At 46.4% G+C, this 26720-nt stretch overlaps 1 protein-coding gene across 9 annotated transcripts in view; it reads left to right on the plus strand.

Moving 5' to 3' along the window:
- MTMR3 (myotubularin related protein 3) overlaps positions 1 to 26720 on the plus strand; it is a 235858-nt gene that overhangs the window by 172326 nt on the left and 36812 nt on the right. For all 9 annotated transcript variants that reach the window (XM_084649078.1, XM_084649083.1, XM_084649084.1 and 6 more), the window contains 2 exons: positions 6291 to 6387; positions 9906 to 10019. In XM_084649078.1, the coding sequence (XP_084505204.1) occupies positions 6291 to 6387; positions 9906 to 10019 (211 nt within the window). The remainder of the gene's footprint in view (positions 1 to 6290; positions 6388 to 9905; positions 10020 to 26720) is intronic.

The following is a 26720-nucleotide window of genomic DNA, read 5'->3' on the forward strand; positions in this document are numbered from 1 at the left end:
CCTACAGGATGCCGATTTTCACATATCCATTCATCCAACCCACAGCCGCTTTCTGCGATTCACGCTCAGACATGAACATTTTCAATACAGGGTACTCCCTTTCAGACTCTCCACAGAACCAAGAGTATTCTCCAAGACCCTAGCCGTAGTTGTAGCCCACCTCTGCAGACACGGGATCATACTCTTCCCCTACCTAGATGATTGCCTCATCAAAGGCAACTCATACGACGAGACACTATCATAGAATCATAGAATCATAGAATATCAGGGTTGGAAGGGACCCCAGAAGGTCATCTAGTCCAACCCCCTGCTCAAAGCAGGACCAATTCCCAGTTAAATCATCCCAGCCAGGGCTTTGTCAAGCCTGACCTTAAAAACCTCTAAGGAAGGAGATTCTACCACCTCCCTAGGTAACGCATTCCAGTGTTTCACCACCCTCTTAGTGAAAAAGTTTTTCCTAATATCCAATCTAAACCTCCCCCACTGCAACTTGAGACCGTTACTCCTCTTTCTGTCATCTGCTACCATTGAGAACAGTCTAGAGCCATCCTCTTTGGAACCCCCTTTCAGGTAGTTGAAAGCAGCTATCAAATCCCCCCTCATTCTTCTCTTCTGCAGGCTAAACAATCCCAGCTCCCTCAGCCTCTCCTCATAACTCATGTGTTCCAGTCCCCTAATCATTTTTGTTGCCCTTCGCTGGACTCTCTCCAATTTATCCACATCCTTCTTGTAGTGTGGGGCCCAAAACTGGACACAGTACTCCAGATGAGGCCTCACCAATGTCGAATAGAGGGGAACGATCACGTCCCTCGATCTGCTCGCTATGTCCCTACTTATACATCCCAAAATGCCATTGGCCTTCTTGGCAACAAGGGCACACTGCTGACTCATATCCAGCTTCTCGTCCACTGTCACCCCTAGGTCCTTTTCTGCAGAACTGCTGCCTAGCCATTCGGTCCCTAGTCTGTAGCTGTGCATTGGGTTCTTCCGTCCTAAGTGCAGGACCCTGCACTTATCCTTATTGAACCTCATCAGATTCCTTTTGGCCCAATCTTCCAATTGCTCTAGGTCCTTCTGTATCCTATCCCTCCCCTCCAGCGTATCTACCACTCCTCCCAGTTTAGTATCATCCGCAAATTTGCTGAGAGTGCAATCCACACCATCCTCCAGATCATTTATGAAGATATTGAATAAAACCGGCCCCAGGACCGACCCTTGGGGCACTCCACTTGATACCGGCTGCCAACTAGACATGGAGCCATTGATCACTACCCGTTGAGCCCGACAATTTAGCCAGCTTTCTACCCACCTTATAGTGCATTCATCCAGCCCATACTTCCTTAACTTGCTGACAAGAATATTATGGGAGACCGTGTCAAAAGCTTTGCTAAAGTCAAGAAACAATACATCCACTGCTTTCCCTTCATCCACAGAACCAGTAATCTCATCATAAAAGGCGATTAGATTAGTCAGGCATGACCTTCCCTTGGTGAATCCATGCTGGCTGTTCCTGATCACTTTCCTCTCATGCAAGTGCTTCAGGATTGATTCTTTGAGGACCTGCTCCATGATTTTTCCAGGGACTGAGGTGAGGCTGACTGGCCTGTAGTTCCCAGGATCTTCCTTCTTCCCTTTTTTTAAAGATTGGCACTACATTAGCCTTTTTCCAGTCATCCGGGACTTCCCCGGTTCGCCACGAGTTTTCAAAGATAATGGCCAGTGGCTCTGCAATCACAGCCGCCAATTCCTTCAGCACTCTCGGATGCAACTCGTCCGGCCCCATGGACTTGTGCACGTCCAGCTTTTCTAAATAGTCCCTAACCGCCTCTATCTCCACAGAGGGCTGGCCACTATGAGCTACCCATTTCGCCATCTCCCTCTTCCACAGCTTAGATCTGCAAACAAACTTCCAAAAATCCACCCTGACACCTACACAGCAGATTGAATTCATTGGAGCTCACCTGGACTCAGTCCGAACCAGAGCCTCACAGCCACACCACAGATTCCTCGCTATTACACATCTCATACTCACGCTCTCTGTTCATGCCGAGATACAGGCAAGAATTTGTCTACAGCTCATTGGCCACATGGCAGCCACCACCTTCGTGGTCAAGTACGCCAGGCTGCACATGAGATGTCTTCAAGGTTGGCTCAACTCAAACTTCAAACCCAGCAGACACAGCTTCTGCGTGATGCTAACTCCTCCAGCTTCTCTACAATGGTGTACAAGACCAGAGAACCTCTACATGGGCGTTCCCTTCCAGCAACGCTCCCTGGCACTCATGCTCACCACAGACGCTTCCCTGATCGGTTGGGGAGTGCACCTGGGGAGACACATGGCACAGGGCCGTTGGTCCCTGCCAGAGATGCATCTGCACATAAAGCTCCTAGAGCTCAGAGCAGTGAGACAAGCCTGCCTTCACTTTCTCCCCCTCATAAAGAACAAATCTGTCCGGGTCCTGACGGACAATATAGCATGTGTGTTTTACATCAACAGATGGGGGGAGCACGATCGCACTCCCTATGCGTGGAGGCCATCTGGCTATGGAATTAGTGCATACAACACCACATAGAAATTACCGATTCATGCTACCTGGGTGTCACAACACTACCGCTGACACCCTCGGCAGACACTTTTCCCCAAAAAAAAAAAAAAAAAAAAAAAGAATGGGAATTATATCCCACGATACTACAACAGCTCTTCTGTTGGGGGAGGGATAGCTCAGTGGTTTCAGTATTAGCCTGCTAAACCCAGGGTTGTGAGTTCAATCCTAGAGGGGGCCATTTAGGGATCTGGGGCAAAAATTGGGGATTGGTTCTGCTTTGAGCAGGGGGTTTGACTAGATGACCACCTGAGGTCCTTTCCAACCCTGATATTCTATGATGATCCCACTGGGGCACCCTATCAATAGACCTCTTTGCTACAACCCAGAATCGCAAATGCCACCTATTTTGCTCCAGAGCGGGATTTGGGACTGCATCCCTAGGAGATGCGTTCCTCATCCTGTGGAACAACTCTCTCATGTACGCCTTTCCACCAATCCTTCTGATACACAGGGTTCTACACAAGATCAGAGATGACAAGGCCCGGGACAGACTTATTGCCCCGGCTTGGCTGAGACAGACATGGCATCCTTACCTGCTCTGCATGTCCATCCGTCCTCCACGGACTCTCCCCAACAGACCAGATCTGCTTTCTCAGGACAACGGCCAGCTTCTTCACCCACAGCTCCAGAAACTCCATCTGATGGCTTGGTTCCTTCATGGTTCCAGACCCACGAACTAGCCTGTTCTGAGCAAGTCCAAGTATGTCCTCCTGCATAGTAGAAAAGACTCCACTTGTAAGACTTACCTGCAGAAGTGGAAATGCTTCTCCATGTGGTGCTCCCAAAAATACTTGACACCCCATACCGTGACTCTCCCTAACGTCCTAGACCACCTTTTGAAACTAAAACAGGATGGGCTATCTCTCAGCTCCATCAGAGTACACCTCACAGCCGTCACCACCTTCCATGATTTGCTGGACGGATATTCACTCTTTCCCCACCCTACTACAAAATGCTTTCTCACAGGCCTGCAAAATCTCTACCCTGAGATTTATCCATCAACAGCTGCCTGGAATCTCAGCCTAGTTCTTCACTGTCTTATGAAACCTCCCTTTGAGCCCGTAGCTACCTCATCTCTTCTCCACATGTCTATGAAGGTAGCTTTCTTGGTTGCTGTAACATCAGTAAGGAGAGTAGGGGAAATAAGCACCCTGATGGCCTACCCTCCCTACACAACCTTCTGTAAAGATAGTTACCCTGCGACCCCATCCTAAATTTCTCCCTAAGGTGGTGTCCACCTTCCACCTTAACCAACCAATATACTTACCTGCATTCTATCCCAAACCTCATGACACTCTGCACAAAGCGGCTCCACACACCCTCGATGTTAGACAACCAATCACCTTTTATCTGGACAGGACTACACCATTTTGTAAGTCCCCGCGGCTATTTGTGTCCACTAGTGAGAGATCAAAGGGTGGGGCTATCTCTAAGCAACGCCTTTCCAAGTGGATCTCTGACTGCATCAGATCCTGTTACTGCATTCAGAATGCCCAACCACCCAAAGGCATCAGAACTCATTCTGTGTGAGCGATGTCAACATCCTTTGCCTTCCTCTATAACGTACCTATTCCTGATATCTGTAAGGCAGTCATGTGGACACCCTGTGGGTGCTCTACTCCCCGCCCTCCTTCTCTCTACTTTGGAGTACTATTCTGACATCACGATAGAGAAGGAACTATCGCGGGACACACGCGCTCAGGCAGACTCTAACGAGACCACGAGACAGCAGCTGAGCGTGTGTTTCGTGACCAGGCACTGCTACTAAAGATACCAGGCACTGGGAGGCACCATCACCTGGAGTGGAGCACCCACAGGGACACACATCTCAAAGAACCTCAGTTACTGAAAGGTGAGTTACCTTCTCTTATACACCCAGCTAATTTTGTAATATTGTTGTTCAGGGAGAAGTTTTCTTCCTGATCCTGTCTGATATTTAGCTTATAACTTGACACATAAAATAGATATCATTATGTATTTTTTTTATCGTAGTGTAACTGTAGATGTTAGGCTTTGACTCTCATACATTTTTTATTCTAACTAAGCTATTTGCCATTATATTTTTAATTTTGTCTACAAGTATTTACCAAGAAGATATAAAAATGTAGGTTTTTGGAAGTATGTAACATTAATTTTCATTTTTACAGGTATATAACTATTTCTTCAAGTATTAATGTGTTCTGAATTGTGTAACAGATGTGTAATATGTATGGCACTTAATTTTCAATTTTCTCCTTTTGTTAATAGATACTTTGTCCCATGATGTAGTGATACAATAATTGAAAGTGTTTGATCATGAATAGACTTTTAGAATTGTTCTGTCTAGTGATGGTCAGGCATTCATTGGATTTAATATATTTTGTAGACCTAGAAGTCTCTACAAATCATCTTCTTCTGCACCTTGTATGAAAAGGAAGGGAACTTGTTAATATACTGATACCTTTTAGCTATATCAACCTTTCTGGCTCTGATTCACTTTTTTTATTGTCTTGAATTTTTTTTTCAACTGTATTGAGGTACTTTTTCGAAAGGCGCTATACAAAAATATATTGTAAACATTCCAGTTGCCATAATGTATTGATTTAGGAATTTCTATGGCCCTCATTACAGTAATATCTAAGAATCTGACAATTGTTAATGAATTTTAATCTCAGAACACCACTGTGAGGAAGGGATGCGAAACTGAGGCTCAGGGTAAATTAAGTGATTTGTCCCAAGGTCATACAGGAAAGGCTGAATTGGGAATTGAGCCAAGGTCTCTTGAGTTCCAGGTTAGTGCCCTATCCATTAGACCAGGGGTTCTCAAACTTAATTGCACCGTGACCTCCTTCTGACAACAAAAATTACTACATGACCACAGGAGTGGGTACTGAAACCTGATCCCACCGGAGCCCGACAGCCCTGGATGGGGGGACCAAAGTTGAAGTCCAAGGGGCTTCAGCCCTGGGAGCGGGGCCTGTAACCTGAATCCCTCCACCCAGGGCTGAAACCCTCGGGCTTTGGGTTCAGCCCCAGGTGGTGGGGCTTGGGCTTTAGCCCCCATAGTGGTGGGGCTCAGGCTTCGACTTCGGGCCCCAGCAAGTCTAACGCCAGCCTTGGCGACCCCATTAAAAGAGAATCATGACCCACTTTGGGGTCCTGACCCACAGTTTGAGAACCGCTGCATTAGACCATCTGTTCCTTCCATCTGGGAATCAGGCAGACCAGAGCTTAGTTTATTTCTCATTGATACAAAACTCTCCTGTGCTCTGGAAAGGAGACATTAATAGAACTTGTCCCTGTGTGGTAGATTGTATTCTGGACTTCATTAGAGCATACTTATCTAAATTATACTTGTTTTTCCTAATGTGTTTGAATCTGGTCTGCTATTTACACAGAAGTTTGGTGTTTCCTGTATGAATCTACAGGGACTTAGACACAATACTGTTAAAAAAAAAATTAGTTATTCTTTACTGTGTGAAGAGTCAATTACTGAGGGTCATCATGGGATACAGTTTTACTCTTGCTTGATATGGATTTTTCAATGTGGGGGTTAAAAATGTATACAGCTTTCCTGCTGCACAGTGCCTGTTACTTTCCTGTTTCCTGAATGAGTGTAGTTGTGTCTTTCTCAACCTATTTTGGAAAGTAGAAACCTTTACTTGTGCTTCTGATTTATTTCCTCTGTCTGCCTTTGATATCCAGGGGAGCATGTAACTTCGAGGTTTAAAAATGAAGTTGAACGGATGGGTTTCGATATGAACAATTCCTGGAGGATATCCAATATCAATGAGAAATACAAGTAAGTTGTATGAATCTCTGTAGACTGTTGCTTCACAGCCAAGTACCCTGTCAAAACACTAATCCTCATGTAGCAGATCACTGGAACGTTTTAAAATGGAGAAGTTCTGCAATGAAAGAAAATCTGCAAAAAGGGAAAAATAAGCTTTTGCCCTTTTTGCAGATTTATGTATTTATAAAGAATGCCTTAAAATGGGCTTTCAAGTATATATATTTTTCTAATTAGAGATATCAGGTCTTGATTTTCTGTTCTTCTTGCTGGAAGACTCCGTGGAGGACAGGAGAACTAGAGGGACTATAACATTACAAGAAAGTGAAATTGACCAAATGAGAAGGGAAATGATTCTTATTCAGACTGTTTAAAATATTTTGCTTTTATTAGCAACTGTTTTCCTCAAACACCTGACAAAGACTGGGAAGAAAGAATCTTTGTGGAAGATTGAAACACCCAGGCCTTTGAACTGAGATCTGAGAAAGTTCCCACTCCAGTTCTCTAGTTTCACAGGAGTCCTCCAACAAAACTGGGAGACAAGACTAGATATTCTTGACATGTGTAAGATTTTTTAAAAAAAGAAAAGAGGCCTTTTTTATTTATACATCGTAAAGAAACACAATGGGGGAAAACCATAATTTTTTCCCTTTTGGCGTTTTTAGAGTCTGAGGTGTCAATTCAGAAAAGCAGTCCTGTTCAGGAAAGCACTTATGCATGTACTTCAGTGCTTTTCTGAATAGAAATAAACTTAGGCACATGCTTACGTGCTGCCCTGAATTGGGGGAAAATGCATGACTTATTGTTTGTAATTACTTCCACTTCTGTTACCCTTATTGGAAGAAAATATTTTCTGTTCCCTGCAATTTATCTCAAGCTGTGGAAGACATTCTTTATGGGCTCACAATTTTCCCCTTAGAAATCTGCTTAAATTTGGATGAGAAATGAAATGCAATTTTAAAACATTACGGTAAGGGTTCCCAAGTGATGGTCTGTGGACAGTGTTATCTGTGTAGAGCTGACTGGCGCATCGTGCTGTTTCTCCTTGTCTCCTGCTGCTTCCACAGTTATACAGGCTTTTTGTTACAAAGATGAGTTAGGCAGTATCAAGGTTCCTTCCCCACTCTGAACTCTAGGGTACAGATGGGGGGACCTGCATGAAAAACCCACTAAGCTTATTTTTACAAGCTTAGGTTAAAACTTCCCCAAGGTACGAACTATTTCACCTTTTGTCCCTGAACTTTATTGCTGCCACCACCAAGCGTCTAACAAAATATAACTGGGAAAGAGCCTGCTTGGAAACATCTTTTCCCCCAATATCCCCCCAAGCCCTACACCCCCTTTCCTGGGGAAGGCTTGATAAAAATCCTCACCAATTTGCATAGGTGAACACAGACCCAAACCCTTGGATCTTAAGAACAAAGAAAAAGTAATCAGGTTCTTAAAAGAAGAATTTTAATTGAAGAAAAAGTAAAAGAATCACCTCTGTAAAATTAGGATGGTAAATACCTTACAGGGTAATCAGATTCAAAACATAGAGAATCCCTCTAGGCTAAACCTTAAGTTACAAAAAGACACAAAACCAAGAATATACATTCCATTCAGCACAACTTATTTTATCAGCCATTTAAACAAAACAAAATCTAACTAGATTGCTTATTAGCCCTTTACAGGAGTTCTGACCTGCATTCCTGCTCTGGTCCCAGCAAAAGCAACACACAGACAGAGAGAACCCTTTGTTTCTCCCGCCTCCAGCTTTGAAAGTATCTTGTCTCCTCATTGGTCATTTTGGTCAGGTGCCAGCGAGGTTATCTTTAGCTTCTTAACCCTTTATAGGTGAAAGGGTTTTTTCCTCTGGCCAGGAGGGATTTAAAGGTGGTTAGCCTTCCCTTTATATTTATGACAGGCAGCCTGTAAAAGCAGTAAGAGACAAAGATGTTCTGTCATTCCAGAGTTCTGTTTGGTTAGAATTATAACCTTGCTGTTATAGTTCATTCTTGGAAGGTTCCTTTCAACCACTGGTCAGATTGGGGCAGGGGGTGGGGAGAGGAAGTGTTGGTGTTCTCTTATACTCACTGAGATTCAGTGAGAATCCACGCATAGTAGATTGAAAAAAGAAAAGGAGTACTTGTGGCACCTTAGTGACTAACCAATTTATTTGAGCATAAGCTTTCGTGAGCTACAGCTCACTTCATTGGATGCATCCGATGAAGTGAGCTGTAGCTCACGAAAGCTTATGCTCAAATAAATTGGTTAGTCTCTAAGGTGCCACAAGTCCTCCTTTTCTTTTTGCGAATACAGACTAACACGGCTGCTACTCTGAAACCTGTCATAGTAGATTGAGTTGATCTTCAAAATATGACAGGTTTCAGAGTAACAGCCGTGTTAGTCTGTATTCGCAAAAAGAAAAGGAGGACTTGTGGCACCTTAGAGACTAACCAATTTATTAGAGCATAAGCTTTCGTGAGCTACAGCTCACTTCCTCAGATGCATATCGTGGAAACTGCAGCAGGCTTTATATATACACAGAGAATATGAAACAATACCTATTCCCACCCCACTGTCCTGCTGGTGGGGTGGGAATAGGTATTGTTTCATATTCTCTGTGTATATATAAAGCCTGCTGCAGTTTCCACGATATGCCTCTGAGGAAGTGAGCTGTAGCTCACGAAAGCTTATGCTCTAATAAATTGGTTAGTCTCTAAGGTGCCACAAGTCCTCCTTTTCTTTTTTCAAAATATGAGTATCCTATTTTTTCTTGCAAGTTTGGGTTAGTGGTTAAGTAGTTACCAAAGTTGACATTTATATAAACATCATTTGTCTAAGAATTAATACCCTATGGTAATGAATGGGAACTGTTCACACCTCTCCAAGCTAATCTTACAGACACTTTGTGTAACTCTAGCACACATCACTCTTTTCACTAAATTCTGGAGCAGAAGATGGCAGCCCACAGGGAAAAGTGCCATTTTGCCAAATCACCACAAATCAGCATAATCCAGTTCCTACCTTCCGAAAGGGATTGATAGGTTGATATGTTGGTTCAGTTTTACACATATATCCTCTGCTGACCAAATCTGCCAGGCCATAATGACTCCATTCCTAGTGGCTTTGTGATATGAGCTTATAGAAGAGAGTGGACTTACTAACTCTTTGGTTTTGAAAGATGGGGAATTTCTCTTCTGTTTTGATGTGTTCCTGGCAGCTGGAGTTCAATACCATTGGGTTATAATTTTCCTAAGGAAACGCTGGGTCAGATCCTCAAATGGTGAAAGCAACACTGCTCCATTGAAATAAGTGGAGCTATGCTGACTTACACCAGCTAAGGTTCTGGTCCACTGTATTCTTTAATGTCTGATAAAGAGGATTGTAGCAGCATATATGATTGATCAGGAGCTCACAAATAGTATGGCTTGCGAAATGAACAGCTCTTTGTTTGCTTGTACAGCCTTTTATTTTGTGTTGTCAGTAGGTTGTGTATCTGCTAATTGTCTGCTGCATTTAACCATTCACTTCCTCTTTCCACTCAGGCTCTGTGGTAGCTACCCACAGGAGCTCATAGTTCCCGCTTGGATCACGGACAAGGAGCTGGAGAGTGTGGCAAGTTTTCGGTCCTGGAAACGTATCCCGGCTGTGGTTTACAGGTGAGACTCCAGATCAGGAGCATTCACTGTCACCAAATTGAGGACTGGCACTTTTCAGCAAATAAAACCTTAGCTTACTTGGAACTGGGAATGTCAGTTAGTAATGAAACATGCTCAGGGTGCTAATGTACCAGGGCTCAAAATGGGTGCAAGTAACTACAATGAAAGTAATGAACATTCAGTAGATTCTGTAAATAGTAGGAAACACAAGAGTTACAGCAGTGTATGGTGCCTCTAGTTTCTGAGTATGCATAATCAGAAGGGTTGTAATGTTGTGTGTGCATGCATGAGAAGCTTTGCTGTATTCTGATTCCTTGTTAACTCTGTAACTCTTCCAGCTATGAATTACTAATACCCTCACCTTAACTTTTGTTGTTGCAGAACTCTTACATCAGACGTCAGCATGTAACTCACCTTGTCAGTTTTTGATCCCCCCCCCCCCCTTTTTGGTTTTTACACCCCCATACAATACTGGCGACACACAAGGGCTCTGGACAGAGATTAAGTGTTTGTGTTGACTGACACTTTCGGCTATTTGTCTCTGGTATATCTGTGATAACTTTATAAATACTGTAAGTTTTTTCCTTTCCAGTCTTTCCAGGAGCTTTCAGTGGAGTCCTTATGCAGCATCTATCTTGAGCAGTTGATTGTGGCAAATTAGAGATTAATTTGATTAGATATGTTACAGTCCCCTAAATCTCTGTAATGCTTCCTGTGTGTGGGGTCTTTACATTTCTACAATTACCTCCATGTTATACACTCCTGTGTATATAACCCTTCCTGTTTGACTAGTGTCCCTATGGGTGCTCCACTGTAGGTGTGCTTGTGTCCCTGCATTGTGGATCAGAGAACTTCAGTAGCAGTGTCCATTATGCCCATGCGTGCGCTATCTCTCCTTATGCATGAGGCTAACCCCCCTTACTTCCTTCTCAACTGCCTCTGGCTAGAGATGGAGCAGTCCATTTCCGACCATTACCTTCTTTGACATTTCTATAGCTAGTTAGTCTCTCCAGTCTTAGTTGTAGTTTTTTTCATTTTACTTTCTTCTCAAACAAAACAAAAAGACTTTATTGTTTCCCCCTTTTTCATCAGGGATCCTTCCGCCAACAGGGTATGCCCGGTTCACCGGGCTTCAAGAAGTGTCTCTCCTGCAAAGAGGTTATCCCTGTAGCAGGCAAGCACTCCTTGTGCATATGCTGCCATTGGGAAGGCCACATTCCACAGAAGTATGGTCTCTGCCAGTAACTCAGGCCCAGGTCTTGCAAGGACAGGCAGTTGAGACAGAAGATCATCTTTATGGAGGCAGCCCTCCAGTCCTTCCCGGACCCATGCCAAGAGTCACCTGGCAGACGTGACTCTTCCCCACAGCCCTCAACATCCAAGGACTGTGGGTTGAAGAAATCAGTTACTGACTCCTTTCGTAAGTCATTGAAAAAGATAGTAGGAAGTCCCCAGAGTGAGCCCCAAGTCAGCCTTAAACAATCTCAAGCATGTTCGGTACCATCAGCACCAAGACAGTCCCAGCCTGGTACCATGGCTCACAAAAATCTGGAGTGGCAGGTGTCGTTAATATGCCTAAGGACCTGATGGGTACAGGCACAGAGTCAGCGGCACCCAAGGACAAAGACAGGTGCCAGCACTCCACTAAGAAGACACTGCCATACACGTGGTTCCATCAGTACTGTCATCAGTGCCCCATAACAGCACCGGAGCAGTTGGTGTGGGCAAGATCACCAACCCCCTCAGTACCGCCAGTAGCACAGAGTCGGTTGGTGCTGCTGGAATTCTGGCTCTTGAGAGACGTCTATGTATCGGACATACTGGTGTCTCCTCTTCTCGGGACCGGGACCTCGGCACCGAGTCGTCTTCTGGCATGAGAGTCTTCCCCGCAGCCCTGCCGTGCTCCTTGAGCAGACCCTCAGACAGCCCCACTGGGTCTTGGGAATTGTTTGCACTGGGTACTCCATCCATTTTATCTCCTTACTCCCTTGACAGCGCTCTTCCCTCTCCCTTTGCAGTGACCCTGCTCACAAGAGTTTTGTACGACAAGAAATAGATAGCGCGATAGAACCAGTACTTCTATGAAGCAAAGGTTTTTATTCTTACCATTTCCTAATAGCCAAGATGAAGGGAGGTTGGAGATCCATGCTAGACCTCAGAGCACTCAACAAATATGTCAAAGCACAAAAATTCAAGATGTTCACTCTAGTAACGATTATTCCCCTGCTGAAACAGGGAGACTGGTTTTTGGCCCTCAACTTTTAGGACGCTTACTTTCATATCTCAATCCTGCCGTCTCACAGACAGTTCCTCAGACTTACCCTAGAACATGACCACTGCCAGTACCGAGTACTCCCCTTCGGTCTGCCGTAAGCTCCAAAAGTATTCTCCAAGGTTCTCTTAGTAGTGGCAATGCACCTATACTCCCAGGGGATCATGATTTACCCCTGCCTGGATGATTGTCTCCTCAGAGGCTTGCCAATTCACCAGATCCACAGTAGACTTGGTAATGGAATTGCCAGTAATCAACCCTCACTCCAGTGCAGGTCCTGGAGTTCATAGGCACTGACCATGACTCATTACAAGCCAGAGCCCTCCTACCTCAGCACAGATTCCTCTCTTTGACAATACTCATAGAGACTGTTTAAAACAGCCCACAAATGTCAGCCAAACACCGCCTCAGACTTTTGAGGCATATGGCCATGGGCACCGCAGTAGTACCACATGCCAGATTACACATGCGATGTCTTCACTTGTGGTTCAGCTCAGCCTACTGACCAAACAGAGACAGGCTAGACAAACCCCTAGATAACTCTCTGTCACTACCCACCAGGGTCAAAAACTCCTTGGAGTGGTGGAAAGACCCAACAAATGTCTGCAAGGGAATTCCCTTTTTGCAAACCTCTCCATCTCTGCTTCTTACCACCAACGCATCCCTCATAGGATCAGGTGCGTATCTAAATGACCTTACAACACAAAGCAGGTTGTTATCCATGGAGGTAGCCCTCCACATCAACTCCCTCGAACTCAGGAGGCCTGCACCCATTTCCTCCCACTGATCAAGGGATTAGACACGAGAGTCCTAACAGACAACATAGCATGTACGTACTGTATAAATCGACAAGAGGGAGCTAGATCACTCTCCCTCTGTGCAGAAGCAATGAAACTGTGGAACCGGTGCATCTCCCATGACGTCATTCTATCAGCAGCTTACCTTCCAGACACTCAAAACTCAATAGCGGACAGTCTCAGTTGCAAATTCCTACACGACTACGAGCGGGAGATAAACACAGCAGTACTTGATGACCTATTCAGGCAATGCGGGACACCAAGCACAGAACAGTTTGCCACTTACCTGAACAAAAAATGTCCGTACTACTTCTCCAGAGCAGGGATGGGGCAATGCTCCCTGGGTGATGCTGTCCTTCTCCCCAGGGCAGGGACCTTCTCTATGACTTTTTCCATTCCCCTTACTGGCAAAGGTCTTATTAAAAATAAAAAGAGAAGGAACACACATCGTATTGATTGCTCCTACTTGGCTGAGACAGAACTGATACCTTTACCTGTCACAACTCGCGACATGCCTGCAGATCTCTCTGCAATGCATTCCAGGCCACCTCTCACAAAATGAAGGATGCACTCTAAATCCCACCTGAGAATTCTTCGCCTCAAGGCGTGACTCCATGGCTCAAATGTATAGAGAGCTCTTGCTTGAAGGAGGTACAAGAGGTATTACTATGTAATAGAAAGTCCTCAACACACCATACTTACCTACAAAAATGGTCCAGGTTTTGAAATTGGTGTACTTTCCATCAAATCTCCCCAACATCCGTCACTCTTCCGAAGATCCTAGACTATGTACTGACTAAAAAATTTGCGACTATCTCTCAGTTCACTCAGGGTCCACCTGGTGGCTATAGCAGCTTTTCACCGCCAAGTAGAGGGATACTGAGTGTTACCACATCTGACCACTAAACGATTCCTCAGGGGGTATAATAAACATTTCCCCACAACCCCGACATCCTACCCCCTTGTGGGACCTGAACCTGGTATTGAAACACTTGATTAGACCTCCCTTCAAACCCATGGCCACCTGCTCGCTTACACATCTTTCAGTAAAGATGGCTTTCAGATATCAATAGGAGACAATATCAGAGGGATAGCCGTGTTAGTCTGGATCTGTAAAAGCGGCAAAGAGTCCTGTGGCACCTTATAGACTAACAGACGTATTGGAGCATAAGCTTTCGTGGTTGAATACCCACTTCGTCAGATGCATGTAGTGGAAATAGGAGAAATGGCAGCTCTGATGGCACATCCCGCCTACACAATATTTTTTCGGTATGTGTAGGCCACATCCAAACTTCATCCCTAAGGTAACCTCCCCATTCCACATGAACCAATTGATTGATCTTCCCACTTTCTACCCCAAGCCTCACCATGACAACAGGGAGGCTATATTACACACACTAGATGTCAGGAGAGCGCTAGCCTTCTACCTGAATAGGACGAAGGCTTTCAGGAAGTATCTCCTAAACTTTTCCTCTCTATTGCGGAAGGATCTAAGGGCTCAGCAGTATCAGCCCAGAGACTGTTCAAGTGGCTCTTGAACAATGTTATCAGATCTGCAACATGACTCCGCCAGATAGTATTTGCACACACTCCATGAGGTTGATCTCCTCTGTCACCTTCTTCAAGAATGTCCCTATCTCAGAGATCTGAAGAGTGATGACATGGGCATCAGTCCACACCTAAGCAGAACATTATGCGATCACTGGGGACTCCACCTCTGATACCATCTTCCACTCCATAGTATTTTCATCTGTAACTGACCCCCCTGCAAAGCCCCACCCCTCCAATGGGGATACAGCTCAGGAGTCACCTACAATGGAGCACCCATAGGGACACTACTCGAAGAAGAAGTTATTCACCTTGTGCAGTAATGATGGTTTTTCGAGACGTGTTGTCCCTTTAAGTGCGCCACAACCCACCCTCCTCCCCTCTACTTCGGAGTTCTTGTGTATGATCCTGCGGTAGAGAAGGAACTGAGGGGGATTAGCCCACATGCACTGACTAGCCTGGTGGCGGGGCATGAGGGGAGACAGTGTATATGCGGGCCTAACGGACACTGCTACCAAAGTTCTCTGATCAGCAGCGCAGGGATGCAAGCACACCTACAGTAGAGCACCTGTAGGGGGACACATCTCAAAGAACCATTGTTACTGCACAAGGTGAGTAACTTCTTCTCTTTATCTGATAAAGGGCATTGAACAGCCTGAAATATACTAGGTACCTGTTTGTTTGTTGTTTACTATTACCACAGAAATTATGTAGTAGAGGAAAGGGAAGTGATTTGGAGAAACAGGTGATTTTTCCATGACACCGTCTGTTCTGCTTGCTGCAGCATTGATGGCTGGATTGGCAGCCTGACTTATTGCTGAGGCTTACTTTGATTTATATTTAAAGAAATGAATACTGGTATTCTTTTGATCATGAATGTTTTATCACCTGGGCAGTTATGGTGCTGTATGGATCACAAAGGAGATTTTCTTATCACCATACAAAATTTCTCCATTGCCTACTGCTGGTTTATGTATCAGATGTTCTCTAGATACAATAAGATTTCCCTGGATAAAAATCAGAGACCTTGCCCTAATACTGTTGCAGACATGGGGTAGTTGAAGAAGTTGTTAAGGAAGTTGCTGGTTTCATAAAACTTTCAGCTACCAGCTGTTCAATTCTGTTACTAAAAAAGAATCTCAGTAGTGACTGCCTAATAACTAACTGACCAGTCAGGAAGTTCATTCTGTCTTGGAGAATTTCTCTTAGTGTTTCTGAATTTTCATACAAGATAAGGTACATTTATCTCATGTTCACACTGAGGTGTGAAGAACAACTTGTATCTTTTTAATTCCAAAGAAATGTTGAGAGAACATTGAGCATTGACAGCAACCCCTCTTCTTGGCAGCATGCACCTCAGATAGAGGCTTTTTTTTTTAAGTGACAAATTAAATTCTGCAGAAACTGATCGTGCCACCAGAGGCGTGATGGTGCTGTATGCCACAGAGTACTGGCTCTAGTCTTCCGAAGATTCTAGCCTGGTCATTTGGGAATGAAATCGCCTCATGTACAGAGCAGTCCAAGGGAAACATCATTCAGACTATTTAGAATATACAGGGGCAGATCCTCTGTTGGTGTGAACTGGCATAGCTCCATTAAACTAGGTTCACCAGGGGAAGGAGACCAAAGCCCTGAGGTAAGTGGGGATGTGGAATACCGGGAGCAATTACGAGCAGGAGAGCGCCAGAGGGGAGGGCTCCTGCCTCATACTGAGAAAGAGGGACAATCAGCGAGTTATCTCAAGTGCCTATACACAAATGCAAGAAGCCTGGGAAACAAGCAGGGAGAACTGGAAGTCCTGGCACAGTCAAGGAATTATGACGGAATAACGGAGATTTGGTGGGATAACTCACATAACTGGAGTACCGTCATGGATGGATATAAACTGTTCGGGAAGGACAGGCAGGGCAGAAAAGGTGTGGGAATTGTATTGTATGTGAGAGAGCAGTATGACTGCTCAGAGCTGCAGTGTGAAACTGCAGAAAAACCTGAGAGTCTCTGGATTAAGTTTAGAAGCGTGAGCAACAAGGGTGATGTCGTGGTGGGAGTCTGCTGTAGACCACCGGACCAGGGGGATGATGTGGACGAGGCTTTCTTCCAGCAACTAACGGAAGTTATTAGATCGCAGGCCCTGGTTCTTATGGGAGACTTCAATCACCCTGATATCTGCTGGGAGAGCAATACAGCGGTGCACAGACAATCCAGGAAGTTTTTGGAAATTGTAGGGGACAATTTCCTGATGCAAGTGCTGGAGGAACCAACGAGGGGCAGAGCTCTTCTTGACCTGCTGCTCACAAACCAGGAAGAATGATAGGGGAAGCAGAAGTGGATGGAACCTGGGAGTCAGTGACCATGAGATGGTCGAGTTCAGGATCTTGACACAAGGAAGAAAGGAGAGCATCAGAATACGGACCCTGAACTTCAGAAAAGCAGACTTTGACTACCTCAGGGAACTGATGGACAGGATCCCCTGGGAGAATAACACGGGGGGGAAAGGAGTCCAGGAGAGCTGGCTGTATTTTAAAGAATCCAAACCATCCCGATGTGTAGAAAGAAGAGTAAATATGGCAGGCAATCAGCTTGGCTTAACAATGAAATCCTTGCTGATCTTAAACACAAAAAAGAAGCTTACAGGAAGTGGAAGATTGGACAAATGACCAGGGAGGAGTATAAAAACATTGCTCAGGCGTGCAAGAGTGGAATCAGGAAGGCCAAATCACACTTGGAGTTGCAGCTAGCAAGAGACGTTAAGAGTAACAAGAAGGGTTTCTTCAGGTATGTTAGTAACAAGAAGAAAGTCAAAGAAAGGGTGGGCCCCTTACTGAATGAGAGAGGCAACCTAGTGACAGAGGATGTGGAAAAAGCTAATGTACTCAGTGCTTTTTTTGCGTCTGTCTTCACGAACAAGGTCAGCTCCCAGACGACTGCAATGGGCAGCACAGCATGGGGAGGAGGTGACGAGCCCTCTGTGGAGAAAGAAGTGGTTTGGGACTATTTAGAAAAGCTGGACAAGCACAAGTCCATGGGACCGGATGCACTGCATCCGAGAGTGCTAAAAGAGTTGGCGGATGTGATTGCAGAGCCATTGGCCATTATCTTTGAAAACTCATGGCAATTGGGGGAGGTCCGGGAAGACTGGAAAAAGGCTAATGTAGTGCTCATCTTTAAAAAAAGGAAGAAGGAGGATCCAGGGAACTACAGGCCAGTCAGCCTCACCTCAGTCCCTGGAAAAATCATGGCGCACGTCCTCAAGGAATCAATTCTGAAGGACTTAGAGGAGAGGAATGTGATCAGGAACAATCAGCATGGATTTACCAAGGACAAGTCATGCCTGACTAATCTAATTGCCTTCTATGGCAAGATAACTGGTTCTGTGGATGAGGGGAAAGCAGTGGATGTGTTATTCCTTGACTTTAGCAAAGCTTTTGATACAGTCTCCCACAGTATTCTTGCCAGCAAGTTAAAGAAGTATGGGCTGGATGAATGGACTATAACGTGGATAGAAAGCTGGCTAGATTGTTGGGCTCAATGGGTAGTGATCAATGGCTCCATGTCTACTTGGCAGCCAGTATCAAGCGGAGTGCCCCAAGGGTCGGTCCTGGGGCCTGTTTTGTTCAGTATCTTCATTAATGGTCTGGAGGATGGCGTGGATTGCACCCTCAGCAAGTTTGCAGATGACATGAAACTGGGAGGAGTGGTAGATACGCTGGAGGGTAGGGATAGGCTAACGGCATTTGGGGCTGTATAAGTAGGGGCATTGATCGTAGAACCATAGAATATTAGGATTAGAAGAGACCTCAGGAGGTCATCTAGTCCAACCCCCTGCTCAAAGCAGGACCAATCCCCAACTAAATCATCCCAGCCAGGACTTTGTCAAGACCGACCTTAAAAACCTCAAAGGAAGGAGATTCCACCACCTCCCTAGGTAATCCATTCCAGTGTTTCATCACTCTCCTCTTGAAAAAGGTTTTCCTAACATCCAACCCAAACCTCTCCCACTGCAACTTGAGACCATTACTCCTTGTTCTGTCACCTGGTACCACTGAGAACAGTCTAGATCCATCCTCTGTGGAATCCCCTTTCAGGTAGTTGAAAGCAGCTATCAAATACCCCCTCACTCTTCTCTTCCACAGACTAAACAATCCCAGTTCCCTCAGCCTCTCCTCATAAGTCATGTGCTCCAGCCCCCTAATAATTTTTCTTGCCCTCTGCTGGACACTTTCCAATTTTTCCACGTCCTTCTTGTAGTGTGGGGCCCAAAACTGGACACAGTACCTCATATGAGGCCTCACCAATGTCGAATAGAGAGGAAGGATCACGTCCCTCGATCTGCTGGCAATGCTCCTACTTATGCAGCTCAAAATGCCATTAGCCTTCTTGGCAACAAGGGCACACTGTTGACTTATATACAGCTTCTTGTCCACTGTAATCCCCAGGTACTTTTCTGCAGAACTGCCGCTTAACCAGTCGGTCCCCAGCCTGTAGTGGTGCATGGGATTCTTCTGTCCTAAGTGCAGGACTCTGCACTTGTCCTTGTTGAACCTCATCATATTTGTTTTGCCCCAATCCTCCAGTTTGTATAAGTCATTCTGTACCCTATCCCTACTCTCCAGCGTATCTATCTCTTCCCCCGCTTAGTGTCATCCGCAAACTTGCGGAGGGTGTAATCCATCCCATCATCCAGATCATTAAGCTCAAATCTTATTAGCCATAGGATAATAAATGCTTGGACTGTGGGAAGAGCTTCAGTCAGTGCTCAGGCCTTATTAGCCATGAGAACCCACACAGGAGAGAGACCCTATAAATGCTTGGACTGTGGGAAAAGCTTGCATCGGAGCTCAATTCTTACTGCTCATATGAGACTGCACACTGGAAAGAGACCCTATAAGTGTTCGGACAGTGGGAAAAGCTTCAGTTGGAGGGCACATCTTATTAGACATGGGAGACTCCACACTGGTGAGAAACCCTATAAATCTGCGGTTCTCAAACTTTAACAACCTGATGACCCCCCTTTTGATTTAAAAATTTTCAAGGACCCCCGCAAGCCCACCGCTCAGCCACAGGCTCCCCGTCCCGACTCCTCCCTCTCCCGCCCAGTGCCTCCTGCACACTGCTGAACAGCTGTTTTGTGACATGCAGGAGTCACTGGGAGGGAGCGGGAGGAGTTGATCAGCGGGGACAGCAGCCCCGGACATGACTCGTTGACCCACTGGAGTACCCTTGCACACCCTGGACCCCAGTTTGAGAAACCCTGCTATAAATGCCTGTACTTCAGGAAGAGCTTCATTTATTGCTCAAGTCTTAATTAACCATGAGAGAAACCATACAGGAGAGACCCTGTAAATGCTTGGACTGAGGTAAAAGCTTCATTGAGCTCTCAGGCCTTATTAACCATGGGAGAATCCATATGGGGAAGAGACCCTAAAAATGCCTGCAGTGTGAGAAGTTTCAATGCACCATAAGCCCTTATTGTACGTCAGAGAACCCATACAGGAGAAGAACCCCATAAATACTTGGATTGTGGGAAAAGCTTTAATCATTTCACATCTGAGAACCCACACAGGAGATAAAACCTGTAAGTGCCTGCACTGTGGGAAAAGCTTCAGTGAGAGCTCAAATGTGGAAACAAGAATAAATGGATATAAACTGGCCATCAGGAAATTTAGACTTGAAATTAGACGAAGGTTTCTAACCATCAGAGGAGTGAAGTTCTTGAACAGCCTTCCAAGGGAAGCAGTGGGGGCAAAAGACATATCTGGCTTCAAGATTAAACTTGGTAAGTTTATGGAGGAGATGGTATGATGGGATAACATGATTTTGGCAATTAATTGATCTTTAACTATTCATGATAAATAGGCCCAATGGCCTGTGATAGGATGTTAGATGGGATGGGATCTGAGTTACTACAGAGAATTCTTTCCTGGGTATCTGGCTGGTGAATCTTGCCCACATGCTCAGGGTTCAGCTGATCGCCATATTTGGGGTCGGGAAGGAATTTTCCTCCAGGGCAGATTGGAAGAGGCTCTGGAGGTTTTTCGCCTTCCTCTGCAGCATGGGGCACGGGTCATTTGCTGGAGGATTCTCTGCACCTTGAAGTCTTTAGACCATGATTTGAGGACTTCAGTAGCTCAGACATAGGTGAGAGGTTTATTGCAGGAGTGGGTGGGTGAGATTCGGTGGCCTGCATTGTGCAGGAGGTCAGACTAGATGATCATAATGGTCCCTTCTGACCTTTAATATCTACAAATCTATAATGAAGATGTTGAACAAAACTGTCCCTAGAACAAACCCCTGGAGCACTCCGCTTGATACCTGCTGCTAACTAGATATAGAGCTGTTGATCACTACCCATTGAGCCCAACGATCTAGCCAGCTTTCTATCCACCTTATAGTCCATTCATCCAATCCGTACTACTTTAACTTCTTGGCAAGAATACTGTGGAAGACCGTATGAAAAGCTTTGCTAAAGTCAAGGTATATCACATCCACCTCTTTCCCCATATCCTCAGAGCCAGTTTTCTCATCATAGAAGACAATCAGGTTAGTCAAGCATGACTTGCCCTTGGTGAATCCATGTTGACTGTTCCTGATCACCTTCCTCTCCTCTAAGTGCTTCAAAATGGATTCCTTGAGGATTTGCTCCATGATTTTTCCAGGGACAGAAGTGAACCTGACTGGTCTGTAGTTCGCCAGATTCTCCTTCTTCCTATTTTTAAAGATTTTTTACATTTGCCTTTTTCCAATCGTCCAGGACCTCACCTGATTGCCATGAGTTTTCAAAGATAATGGCCAATAGCTCTGCAATCACATCAGCCAACTCCCTCAGCACCCTCGGATGCATTGTAAATAGTCCATAACTTGTTCTTTCACTCACGTCCTCCCCATACTTTGCTGCCCAGTGCAGAAGTTTGTGAGCTGACCTTGTCTGTGAAGACTGCAGCAAAAAAAGCATTCCAAATCATCTGTCACTAGCCTGCCTCCTTCATTCAGTAAGAGTCCCATACTTTTCCTGACCACCTTCTTGTTGCTAACATACCTCTAGAAATCCTTCTTGTTACCCTTCACATCTTTTGGTAGCTGCAGTTCCAGTTGTACTTCCTGATTACACCCCTGCATGCTCGAGCAATATTTTTATACTCTTCCCTAGTCATCTGTCCAAGTTTCCACTTCTTGTAAGCTTCCTTTTTGTGTTTAAGCTCACCGAAGATTTCTCTATTAAGCCAAGCTGGTCGCCTGCCATATTTGCTATTCTTTCTACACATTGGGATGGTTTGTTCCTGCGCCCTCAACAAGGCTTCTTTAAAATACAGCCAGCTCTCCTGGACTCCTTTCCCCCTCATATTAGCCTCCGAGGGGATCCTGCCCATCAGTTCCCCGAGGGAGTCCAAGTCTGCTTTTCTGAAGACAAGGGTCCCTATTCTGCTGCTCTCCTTTCTTCCTTTTGTCAGCATCCTGAACTTGACCATCTCATGGTCATTTCTGCCCAGGTTGCCACCCACTTCTACTTCCCCTACTACTTTTTCCCTGTTTGTGAGCAGCAGATCAAGAGGAGCACGGCTCCTTGTTGATTCTTCCAGCACCTTCACCAGGAAGTTGTCCTCAACAGTCTCCAAAAACTTCCTGGATTGTCTGTGCACCGCTGTCTTGCTCTCCCAGCAGATGTCGGGGTGATTGAAGTCCCCCATGAGAACCAGGGTCTGTGATCTGGAAACTTCTGTTAGTTGTCCGAAGAAAGCCTCATCTACCTCATCCTCCTAGTCTGGTACTCTATAGCAGACGCACACCACAACATCACCCTTGTTGTTCTTGCCTCTAAACTTAACCCAAAGACTCTCAACAGGCTTTTCTCCAGATTCATACTGGAACTCTGATGTCACTGGTAGGCTTCAAACTTACTTTAAAATTGTAAATACAGTAACTCCTCACTTAATTTCATCCAGTTAATGTTGTTTCATGGTTAGGTTGCTGATATATTAGAGAACATGCTCGTCTAAAGTTGTGCAATGCTCCCTTATAACGTTGTTTAGCAGCCACCTGCTTTGTCCACTGCTTGCAGAAAGAGCAGCCTGTTGGAGCTAGCTGGTGGGGGTTTCAAACCAGGGTGAGTCGGCAGCCCCCCTATCAGCTCCCCTGAGTTCCCTTGCAGCAGCTGCCCAGCAGGCTAACAATTGCCGGGCAGTTCAGCTGTCCCTCCCCGCACTGCCCTGTGCTGCTCCTGCTCTCTGCCATGGAGCTGCTCCCAGGAGCCTTCTGCTTGCTGTGCAGGGTGGCGACAGAGGGGTACTAATGTCAGGGTGTCCCCCTGCACCCGCTCCTGCACCCTACCTCCACAGAGCAGAGAATTTTGGGGCTTTTTTATCCCAGAAAACTAGGATTCCTGATTATAATGGAAACATGTCTTCTCCCTGCATGTGGGTGGTACCTGTTGTAAATCTGGCTACATTCCAGTGGCCTCTCCTTTGCTTCTAGTAATGATTGCTGTTTTTTCCTTTCTATATATGAATTTTATTTGAATTAATTACAGAAAGAGCCATCAAAATATATATTTAAAGTGCAGTGTGCCTCCACTCCTCCCAGAGTATATTATAATCTTAGGGTATGGCAAATGTGAAGCCTAAACAGGTTGTTCGAGTTTCTTTAAACATTTAGCATGAAGCAGCCAGTGCCAGCTACTGGTTTGGTCTAGCAGGGACGCTACAGTGTTTATTACCTGTAACAATCAGTTGCCACAAATTTAATAGCCCCAGGAACACATTTTAAACAAGTTCATTTCATCTGCCTGAACATGTCTCAGGGTATGTCTACACTGTAGTTAGACATCCATGGCTGGCGCAGGACAGCTGACTCGGGCTCACAGGGCTTGGGCTAAGATTGCAGTGTAGACACTCAGACTGCAGCCTGAGCTATGGGACCTTCCCACATCACAGTGTCCTAGAGTCTGAGCGCCAGCCTGAGGCCAAGTGTCTGCACTGCAGTTAAACAACCTGGAATCAAAGCCCCGTGAGCCTGGCACAGCCCAGCTGCAGGGTTTGAATTGCAGCGTGGACATACCCTAAGAGAGGTGAGATCTAGGTCAGGGGTTCTCACAACAGCTTTTTGGTGGCCTCAGAGTGCAGCCACTGGTGGCCGCACTGACAGTTTTTTCCTAAAATACTTACCGGTAATTAATTTTAGAAAAAACAATTAAATATGCACAGATTCACATCCCAATCATTGTAATGTATATTTGTAGGGTTTTTTGGCAAACTCAGTAACAAAAATAATGCTGCCTCCCCCTTCAGCCCCCCCCCCCCCCCCCCCCCCCCCCCGTCCAGGGCTTAGTGGATCCTGGGGCTTGCTGTGAAAAGTGATATTTGTATATTTGTTAATATCACAGCACACTGAGTCTACCTGGGAGGCTATGAAAAGTGATAAGTGATATTAACAAATATGCAAGTATCACATTTTACAGACTTTAGTAAGTCTGCTGTGAAAAGTGATACTTGCATGTTTGTTAATATCACTTTTCTCAGTAAGCCCCAGGACCCATTAAGCCCTGCATCGGGGGGCTAAAGAGGGAGGCAGCAGGGGCTAGAGGCAAGGGTGGGATGGATGTGGGGCCCGAGGGCAATGGCGGGGGAATGGATGCAGGGCCAGGAAGGCAGCGGGGCCTTGGGGGTGGGGTGGGGGTAGAGGGATGGATACATGGCTGTGGGAGGCAGCAGGGGCCAGGGGTGATGGGGGTGGGTGAGGAGCCCCACTATTGTGTGGGCAGAGCCAGGGCCTGGTGTCTGTTGCCATGCCGCCAGGGCCAGGGCTCAGAGCCCGCGGCCAGAACCAGGAGCTGGGGATGGGAACTGTGTGGCTGGAGCCAGGGATCGGAGTGCAGACAAAGCTGTGGGTCAGCGCCCAGGGCTAGTGCCTGCCGCCACACGGCCAGAGCCCAGAGCTGTGTGCCGGAGCCCAGGCGTGCGTGGCTGGAGCCAGGAGTCAGCGCTCGCCGCTGCGTGGCCAGGGCCAGGGGGCACCATGTGGCCAGAGCCTGGGAACAGAGCTGTGGGTTGGCGCCGGCTGCTGTGCAGTGGGGGCAGGGGATCAGGGGCTAGGCAGGAGTGGCTGGAGACCGTGGCCAGTGCTCACCACCCCACAGCCGGAACCGGGGGCCAGAGGCCGACTGAAGCTCTGCGGCCAGGGGTCAGTACCTGCTGCCCTGCAGCCAGAAGTAGAGGTTGGCGCCCAAAGCCCCATGCTTGGAGCCTGCTCCTGTGCAGCTGGCCTGGGGGTCGGTGCCTGTGGACAGTGCCTGCCATTGCGCAGACGGAGCTCGAGCCTGGGGCTGGGAGCCAGCACCTGATGCCACGCAACTGGAACCCGGGGCCAGAGGCTGAAGCCCTTCAGCTGGAGTCCAGGGCCGAGTGGCCAGAGCTGGGCAGGAGGGTGGTGCAGGGTCAATACCTGCTGGCCCAGTGTCTGAGCCTGGGGCCGCATGGCCAAGTTCCTGAATTCCCACTACTGGAGCCTGCCACCCAACCCCCATGCCTCCCAAGGTGGGTCATGAACTCACCTTGCTCCTGCATCGTTGTGCCCCACCTTTCTCCAGAGGAAGTGCAGGACGGCACATCCAGGAGCAACAAAGCCCTGGTCTACACTATGAGTTTAGGTCGAATTTAGCAACGTTAGATCAATTTAACCCTGCACCCGTCTACACAAGGAAGCCATTTTTGTCGACTTAATGGGCTCTTAAAATCTATTTCTGTACTCCTCCCCGACAAGGGGATTAGCACTGAAATCAACATCACCTGGTCGAATTTGGGTTAGTGTGGAATCAATTCGACGATATTGGCCTCCGGAAGATATCCCAAAGTGCTCCATTGTGACCGCTCTGGACAGCACTCTCAACTCGAATGCAGTGGCCAGGTAGACAGGAAAAGCCTGGCAAACTTTTGAATTTCATTTCCTGTTTGGCCAGTGTGGCAAGCTGATCAGCACAGGTGACTGTGCAGATCTCATCAGCAGAGGTGACCATGAGTCCCAGAATCGCAAAAGAGCTCCAGCATGGACCGAATCAGAGGTACCAGATCTGATCATTGTATGGGGAGATGAATTTGTGCTATCAGAACTCCATTCCAAAAGACAAAATGCCAAAATATTTGCAAAAATCTCCAAGGGCATGAAGGACAGAGGCTATCACAGGGACCCGCAGCAGTGCCGCATGAAACTTAAGGAGCTCAGGCAAGCCTACCAAAAAACCCAAGAGGCAAATGCCTGCTCAGGGTCAGAACCCCAGACATGCCGCTTCTATGATGAGCTGCATGCAATTCTAGGGAGTGCCCCTACAACTACCCCACACCTGTACGTGGACTCCTGCAAGGGAGTCTCACACAACAGGGATGAGGATTTGGGGGACGAGGAAGATGACGAGGAGGGGGAGGTTGAAGATAACGCACACCAGCCGAGCGGAGAAACCATTCTCCCCGACAGCCAGGAACTGTTGGTCACCCTGGAGCCAATACCCTCCCAACCTGGGCTCCCAGGCCTTGAAGGCGGAGAAGGCAACTCTGGTGAGTGTACCTTTGTAAATATAATACACTGTTTAAAAGCAAGAGTGTTCAATGATTAATTTGCCCTGAAGACTTGTGGTGCTTTCGTGGCCAGTACAGCTACTGGAAAAGTCTGTTAACGTGTCTGGGGATGGAGTGGAAATCCTCCAGGGACATCTCAATGAAGCTCTCCTGGAGGTTCTCCCAAAGCCTTTGCAAAAGGTTTCTGTGGAGGGCAGCCTTATTGCGTTCTCCATGTTAGGACACTTTACCATGCCAGGCCAGTAGCATGTAGTCTGGAATCATTGCATAAGAAAGCATGGCAGCGTGTGGTCCTGGTGTTTGCTGGCATTCAAGCAACATCCGTTCTTTATCTCTCTGTGTTATCCTCAGGAGAGTGATATCATTCATGGTCGCTTGGTTGAAACAGGGGAATTTTATTAAGGGGTCATTCAGAGGTGGCCGTTCCTGCTGGGCTGTTTGCCTGTGGCTAAAAAGAAATCATATCCCCTATTAGCCACGTGGTGGGGGGAGGGGTGAAGTGATCATCCCAGAGGATGGGGGG

The sequence above is a fragment of the Lepidochelys olivacea genome (assembly GCF_965140295.1).
Source record: "Lepidochelys olivacea isolate rLepOli2 genome assembly, chromosome: 15".
Classification (NCBI taxonomy): Eukaryota; Metazoa; Chordata; order Testudines; family Cheloniidae; genus Lepidochelys; species Lepidochelys olivacea.